The sequence below is a fragment of the Rattus norvegicus genome, chromosome 17, assembly GCF_021556685.1.
Source record: "Rattus norvegicus strain SHRSP/BbbUtx chromosome 17, alternate assembly SHRSP_T2T, whole genome shotgun sequence".
Classification (NCBI taxonomy): domain Eukaryota; kingdom Metazoa; phylum Chordata; class Mammalia; order Rodentia; family Muridae; genus Rattus; species Rattus norvegicus.
In genome coordinates, this window is record NC_141550.1 from 37,391,065 (window position 1) to 37,399,532 (window position 8,468).

At 34.3% G+C, this 8,468-nt stretch overlaps 1 protein-coding gene across 1 annotated transcript; it reads left to right on the forward strand.

Annotated features, from left to right (window-relative positions):
- Positions 1–662: 662 nt before the first annotated feature.
- Prl8a5 (prolactin family 8, subfamily A, member 5) lies at positions 663–6,867 on the forward strand. The gene is given in 6 exon segments (NM_173110.2): positions 663–740; positions 2,050–2,228; positions 3,014–3,052; positions 3,947–4,045; positions 5,060–5,239; positions 6,182–6,867. Coding segments are annotated over 6 exon segments (717 nt in total). The 5' UTR covers positions 663–709; the 3' UTR covers positions 6,371–6,867.
- The last annotated feature ends 1,601 nt before the right edge of the window (positions 6,868–8,468 follow it).

Consider the following 8,468-nt stretch of genomic DNA (forward strand, 5'->3'; position numbering starts at 1 on the left):
AGAGCTATGTTAAAGTAGGCTTCTGAAATCCCTCATGATATTCTTGTAGCTGCATTTTCTTTTGTATAAATATTAGACCTAACTGATTTGCTTACAGTTTTTAATCTGCAAGTACTCTCTTTCAACAATGTTAGGATATTTCGTTGGCATTGAGTTACAGGACCCCTCAATGTTGACTAGATGCCAGAGCCTGGAAGCCACTATGGGACTAACTTTAAAAGAATTCATATCACTGTGGATTATTGACTAATGGTGCTGTAGGTTGGTCAAATATTCAAGGAAGAATATATTTCTTTTAATAAATATTAGGAAAAAGATTAAACAAAGAATAAAAGAATCTGAGCAATGTGAAGTAATCATGAGCAATGATTTCCTCATGATTTGACATGATCAGCTCTAATCAGGCAGATGAGGTGGCCTCAGAGATTTCAGAAATAATTTGCACAAGGATAAACATGTAGAAACAAGAAAAGAGAAACTATCCAGACACTATTAAGAATGATGTAGCAACACAGTTAACATCCCCTGAAGATATATGACATGGTGGTTGAATGACTATTTCTATAAGTGACTTCTTGTTGTCGCATGGCTGTGCAAGCCCTGGGGGTTATCCCATAGAATATATAGGATCAGGAAACTAACTGAATGTACAACTCCAGTGAAGCAGATCTGCAGAGACAGAACTCAGCCTCCTTAGGGCTCCCCAGTGATGGAACTGGCATTGAGTCAACCTTCCTTCTGTAAGTAAATCTCTCTGCACCTGTGCCTCTGTTAGTAAAAGTACATAGTTCAGGGGTTTCAAGAGTTTATTTTAATGGAATTCTTTATTTGGAATCTTTGATCTTCTATTGGGTGTGAAGGGATATTTGTTCATAGATTTCCAGGCGAAGATTACTGCATAGACTTTATATTAACTTTTAACATATTTTTGAAAGAAATTGTACAAGGTTACAGGAGACAATTGAATTAGTAGTTTTCAACATCACTTAACTTGAAACTTGTTACACTGTTCAAAGAGAGTCTGTGTTGTCTTGTCTTCTCTCTTGAGGAGAAAGAAGTATGTACATGTTCCTGGTGTCCAATGAGTGGGACTGATGGAAACATTTAGCAGCTTCCAATGCAAAAGACATTTTCCTGAGCAAAAAGCAATGCATCTCAAATAGACAATGTTTTGAAATTTTAGATATTGGAAAATATGGAGTGTATAAGATTAGTGGATCTAATTAATCTTATCTCAAGGCAGAAGAAATAGAATTGTGATTGTGAATAAAAAGTACTGATAGTTGGTGTTCTGACTTCTACCTTAGCCAACAATAAGCCATTAGAAAAACAAATTGAACATGTAAGCTTTCCCCAATCTGAATATGTTCAGATCACATTAAGAGAGTCTAATCTTCTGAGAAAATTATTGGGCAGATCAACTTTATAAAGAATGATCTGAAGTTTCTGAGATAAAATCTCAAATGGACTTTATTATGTTAGCAGTTCTAATATATATTGAACAACATCTCCTCGACTCCTTAATAATAATCATTATGGTTGTATTTATTTTCTAATGTATAGAGGAAGCAATGAAGTAAACTGTTATATCCCTGTACCACAGTTTCTAAAACATTGGTATCAGATATGATGATTTAAAACTGCACATTCTTCAAATGTTTGGAACTGAAAATGAGCTTATATTCCAAAGATACGAAATCATTTAAAATATATGAGTCAAAATACAAGTATAGAACTAATTTAAATTTTAGACTTTTAGTATTCAGAAATACTTCTTATACAATACAAAATATGTGAAATAACCTGAACCTTAAACTATTATTCAGAAAAATTCAATTACTAGCCTAAATATTTAGAGTGACTTTATATGCCATTGTAGCTATCCAGTATAGAGTCAAGATGGAAAAAATTAAAAAGAAAACAACAACCAAAACCAAACACATGAAAAAAAATCTAAAAACTACAATCCTTTGGCCAGATACAACAGTCTGGTCTGAGGAGAACTCAGATTAATACACCATCTCTAAGTTGGGTTTTGTTTCTATGTAGTTGGCACACTCCTGATGCTGGTGGTTTCAAACTTGCTCCTGTGGGAGAAAGCTGCATCAATTCCTGCATGTATGGTGGAAGACGGTGGCTGCTGGGACCCCCTCCGGGAAGCATTTAACAGTGCTACCCAGAGAGCTGAAACCCTCCGTAATCTATCTGACCAGTTATATGTAGAGTTCGTAAGTACCTAAACCTCCATACTAATACATAAACTGTACTAGAATGAAAAACACAAAACATCATGATACAAAGTATTAGAAAACACGGCTTTATAGGTAAAAGATGCCCAAACTATTGAAACAAGGACAGGGCCAATTGGACAGTATCATGAAATTTAATAGTATCTAATGTTATTTATATATTTTCTCTACTTTATTATAAGATTATATTATTTGATTGTGATATTATTAACTATCATTTACTGTTTGGGATTCAAGATCATGTAACTCTATTGCCGTATTCACTCAGCATACTGAAGGTACATACTGTAAAATATGTATAGTACTGTGAGCAATGTATTTGTAACAGAGATAAAGGGAAACGGTGAAGTGTCCAGAAATAAGTACTGAAATAATGGAAGGAAGTGAGGAGGAAAGAGAGAAAGAGGGAGAGAGAGAGAGAGAGAGAGAGAGAGAGAGAGAGAGAGAGAGAGAAAGAGAGAGAGAGAGAATATAGAGGGGAGAGAGAGAGAGAGAAATCTAGCCTTACAAGAAGCCCATAAATACTAGCAATTGTAATTTAAAAATATATAGTGATAAGAGTTTGTTAATACAGGGAAGAAATAAAACTGTATCCATCCCCCTTTTAGTGATTGACATTTCTCAAGGTCAGAAAAAAAGCAACTACAGAAACAGGCAAACCTTCAACATGATGGGCATCAAAAGACTGTGTCTCAGTTTGGAATAAACCTGTTGTCATGTTTTTAATGATTAGATTTTATTTCTCTCTCCTTAACATGACTCAGTTCCAGAACCAATTCTCATCTAGACAGTTTGCAGATCTTGTAAGTACCTTACTTTCTTCTAGCTGCTTCCCAATAAGAACCTCATGTTAAAGACTGTGCTTTAGAAGAGAAAGCATTATAAAGTGTTTGTATTTCCTGTTCTTAATATTCAGTGTTTCAACTTCTTAACCTTCACAATTATTCATTAACCGGTCATGAATTAGCTGATTAATTGAAATAAAGACAAGTTAATATTAATTATTAAATTATTTACAATTTTTAAACCATTAATTCTTACTAAATTATTGCTAAAACATTGATTTTTGCATCATTAGAGTAATAAATTAGTAATTAAATAAACTAAGTTAAATATTTATTAATTATACAAGCACTAATTCAATACATTCTATTAATTAATATTTGTATATATTGTTGACTTTAAGATTACATAGAAATTACTGTAAAATAGTTTATTTTTGTGATACAATTTCATTCTATAACTATTATAATCATGGCCAGCCATATTCTTCAGCGTTAAATTAATTAATTTATGTTTTTATTGTCCGGGAAAAGAAATGTCAGTTCTTTTTAACAGAAAAGAGAAAGCTAAATAAATATGTGTTATGTCTTCATGCTGAAATATTAAGCAGTGGTAATAACTAATCACTTAGATTTTGATTAATTTGATTTTTTAATGTCTGCCTTCCTTGGTGTGACTTTTGAAATTGAAGAATAAAAGAGGAAGGAATTAAATATTCAAATTTTAATGAAGAATTAAATTAAATTGCACGTACAATGTATAGACACAAAACTACATGACAGTTTCTTAACTCTTCAATATCTGTATTTTGTGAATTTCTTATGTTAAAATTTAAAGATCCAATGAAATGCATTAATATTCTGTTCATACAGTTTTTTATGATTTCTGAACTCTGTTTTCTGTTTCATTTGCAGAGTTCACAACTGATTAGGAAGGACGAGACTGTTCTCAAAGCTGGAACTTACTGCCATTCAAATCGTGCAAAACCCAAATCTAGGGGAGTAAATATTGATGTAAGTTTCTTTCCTGTGCTTTTCACAGAACTCCCGAAGCAGTACATTGGGTTTGTGGTACTGTCAGTTATTAAAGGCATTTTACACTAATAAGGTTTCCAGAAAAAAATGAAGGTAAAGTATATAAGTACATTTTAGTACTGATAAATTACAAGTGAAATCAAATACCCAAAAACTGTGTAGCAAATTCTTAAATGTACCATTTACAGAATGATATTTAAGGGAAGACAAAAGATTCAAATTTAACTGCTATTGGTATAGGAATATTTGAGCTAAACTGACTGTGCATGGATATATACCCATTCCTCCATCAGTGATAACAATATGACTTTATTTATTATATGTTACTAATGGATTCTTCATGATAGTTCTTCATTATCCTGAACACTATCCTCCTTCTTGATATTCAAATCTGCCTTGTTCTATTTCTTTTTACATAACTATTCATTATTCTATTAACTGAAAACAAGATGAGCAGAGTAGTCATGTGATATAATAGTCTATGGTCTTCAGGATGCAACAACTTCCAAATTCTTGACAGATAGTTCTACATATCATATCAGTGCTATTTCATTGTATTATAGCTCTTACCGTATATATGGTATACATGAATCCATTATTGAAAATGATTTTAAGCACTTACCCCTGTATCTATTATGAGTCAAGCCTCATTGGTTCCTATTGAGTATTAGCAAAAATCATTGTAGAAATTGATAAACGAATAACCAATAGTTAATAGGTCACTGGAAAGGAAACTCTTAGATATGCATGGGGAGAAGAAAATATGATGACCTAACTTCAGAAAACAGCTAACAGGAAATTCCCATTATTTGTTTTAGTTTTTAGAAAATATACTTGTTTAATGTTATAATGCCAAAGTGTGTAACTTCTATATGGGTGTCATGTACACATAATAAATCCACATTGTAATTCAGCTTCTTTCCATAAATATTATAGGTATCTAAGCTGCTAAACTGAAACTATTTAATGCAATTGCTCAATTGTGTTTCACAGATCGAAGAGTATTTAAAAATGTCGATCAATTTTGTGGGTTCATGGATCAGCCCTCTATTCCATCTGGTAATTGAACTGAGTGCCATGGAAGGTGTCCCTGAAACTATCCTCTCTAAAGCTAAGGATCTGGAAGAGAACAACAGACAACTTTTGGATGACCTTAGGTGGATACTCACCAAGGTGAGCACTTCCCAGGATTTTATTTTCACTCATAATATAGGAGAGTGTGGAAATTAACAAGAATAACAAGTATCAATTCTAAAATACCTTATGTCTCCAGGAAGAAATATACATATTTGATCTTGTTCACAATCATTCCATAAGACAGTGTTTCTTAATCTGTGGATTATGACTTCTTTGAGGGCCAAATGACCCTTTCGCAGGGGTCATATAACTGATATCCTGCATGTCAGATATTTAAATAATTTGGAAAATTAAAGTAATTAACTAAGGACAAAAATAAATGTATGGTTAGGGGGTCACCAGAGCATAAGGAAATATATTAAATGATAACAGAATTTGAAAATTTGAGAACCAGTGCTTTTAATAGTTTGCTGGCATCTCCAATATTTACATATGCTTCTCATTTCTCTCCAATCTAGGGATAAGAATGAAACACAGTTGTTCCTCACAGGCAGTTAAAGTACACCTTTCCAGGTTACATGCAAGAGATCTGGCCCTTCAATCACAATTATAATATGATCCTCATAATTTGTGAGAATTTTATACATAGACCTATTGGAGGTTAAATTTAGTAGAATATTTGTCCATATCGACCTCTGTGAAATACATATGATAGGACATATAAGAATTTCTTGAAGGAATTACTGATAAGAGCTATTCCATAGGCCCAGAATCTAACAGAAATTTAGTGCTTTTCCTGTTCTTCTTAAAGGGCATATTTCCAATGCAATTAATTACATTTTAGAAGAAATGCACATGAGTCTTCATCACAGGCTCAAAATGTCCAAGGGCTTGAGGGTCTCTTGGTTTAGATAAATGAAAACTTATAACTTTGGTAGAAGCAGCTCATTTCTGAGTGTATTTCTCTGATAAAATACAAAAGAAATAAGAAGAAAGAAGCTCTAACAACAAGTAACTCATTATCATTTTAATTTTTAGGTCTTCCCTACAGCAGAGATAAAGGAAGAATTTCCCAGCTGGGACTATCTTTCATTCTTAAAATCAAGTAATAAAAATCATAAATTTTTGGCAATATTTAACCTTTCCAGCTGTCTAGACTATGACACAAAGTACACTATACATTATCTCAAAATATTGAACTGTCTCATAACTGGGAAAGATTGCTAAGTGCACATTTACCGTGTCTGCTTGGGAGATGCTCTAAGACAGTTCATTGTAGAGCATTTGCTTTTAATTGTATATATTTCAAATCCATATGTGGATATAATGTATAGGCTTTAAAAAAATAAAAAAATATTCAGCCGGCACTTCATGGTATCAGCAATATTTTCTGTCTGGGTTTGCTGTCTGTATATATATGGCAAGTTCTAAATGGCCATTCCTTCATTCTCTGCTCCAAAATTTGTCACCAAATCGATTCCTATGAATATGTCTGTTCCCCCTTTTAAGATGGACTGAAGGGGACTGGAGAGATGGCTCAGCAGTTAAGAGTATTGACTGCTCTTCCAGAGGTCCTGAGTTCATTTCCCAGTAACCACATAGTGGCTCACAACCATCTGCAATGGGATTTAATGCCCTCTTCTGGTGTGTCTGAAGACAGTTACAGTATATTTGTAGCATAAAAGAATAAATAAATTAAAAAAAGAAGGACTGAAGCATCCACACTTTGGTTGTCCTTATTCTTGAGCTTCATGTAGTCTGTGGATTATACCTTGGGCAAGCCAAGCTTTTGGATTAATCACTTATCAATGAGTGCATACCATGTGCGGATTTTTTGGTTTGTTTTTGTTTGTTTGTTTGGTTGGTTTTTTGTGATTGGGTTTCCTCAGTCAGGATGAGATTTTCTATTTCCATCCATTTGTCTATGAATTTCATGAAGTCATTATTTTTAATAGATGAGTGAAACTCCATTGTGTAGATATACCACATTTTCTATATCCATTCCTCTGTTGAAGGGCATCTGGGTTATCTGTACCTTCTGGATATTACAAATAAGGCTGTTATGAACAATGTGGAGCATGTGTCCTTGTGATATATTTGAGCATCTTTTGGATATATAACCAGGAGGGGTATAGCAGCATCCTCAGTTAGTACTATGTCTAATTTTCTGAAGAACCTCCAGACTGATTTCCAGAGTGGTTGTACCAGCTTTCAATCTCACCAAAAATGGAAGAATGTTCTTCTTTCTCCTCATCCTCCCCAGCATATGTTGTCACCTGAATATTTGAACTTATCCATCCTGACTGGGGTGAGGTGGAATCTCAGAGTTGTTTTGATTTGCACTTCCCTGATGACTAAGGACACTGAACATTTCTTTAGGTAATTCTCAGCCATTTGACATTTCTCAGCTGTGAATTCTTTGTTTAGCTCTGTACCCCATTTTTAATAGGGTTACTTGATTCTCTGGAATCAAACTTCTTGAGTTCTTTGTATATATTAGATATTAGCCCTCTATCAGATGTAGGATTGGTAAAGATCTTTTCTCTATCTGTTGGTGGCCGTTTTGTCCTAAGGACAATGTCTTTTGCCTTACAGAATATTTGCAATTTTCCACCATCCCAATTGTAGATTCTTGATCTTAGAGTACCGTCATAGAATAAGGGCAAGGAGGGATATTATTAGAAGTGTCATGAATGGGAAATCGAAATTGGGTAAGGGGATAATATTTGAAATGTAAATTTTAAAATCTAATAAAGAAACATTGTCTTTTAATGTCCAAATCTAAAAACCCTATTCATCTTTTTTTTTCTTTTATTAACTTGAGTATTTCTAATATACATTTCGAGTGTTATTCCCTTTCCCGGTTTCTGGGCAAACATCCCCCTTCCCCCTCTCCTTTCTTTTTCTTTTTTTTTTTATTATTAACTTGAGTATTTCTTATATACATTTCGAGTGTTATTCCCTTTCCCGATTTCCGGGCAAACATCCCCCTCCCCCCTCCCCTTCCTTATGGGTGTTCCCCTCCCAACCCTCCCCCCATTGCCGCCCTCCACCCATAGACTAGTTCACTGGGGGTTCAGTCTTACCAGGACCCAGGGCTTCCCCTTCCACTGGTGCTCTTACTAGGATATTCATTGCTACCTATGGGGTCAGAGTCCAGGGTCAGTCCATGTAGAGTCTTTAGGTAGTGGCTTAGTCCCTGGAAGCTCTGGTTGCTTGGCATTGTTGTACTTTTGGGGTCTCGAGCCCCTTCAAGCTCTTCCAGTTCTTTCTCTGATTCCTTCAATGTGGGACCTATTCTCAGTTCAGTGGTTTGCTGCTGGCA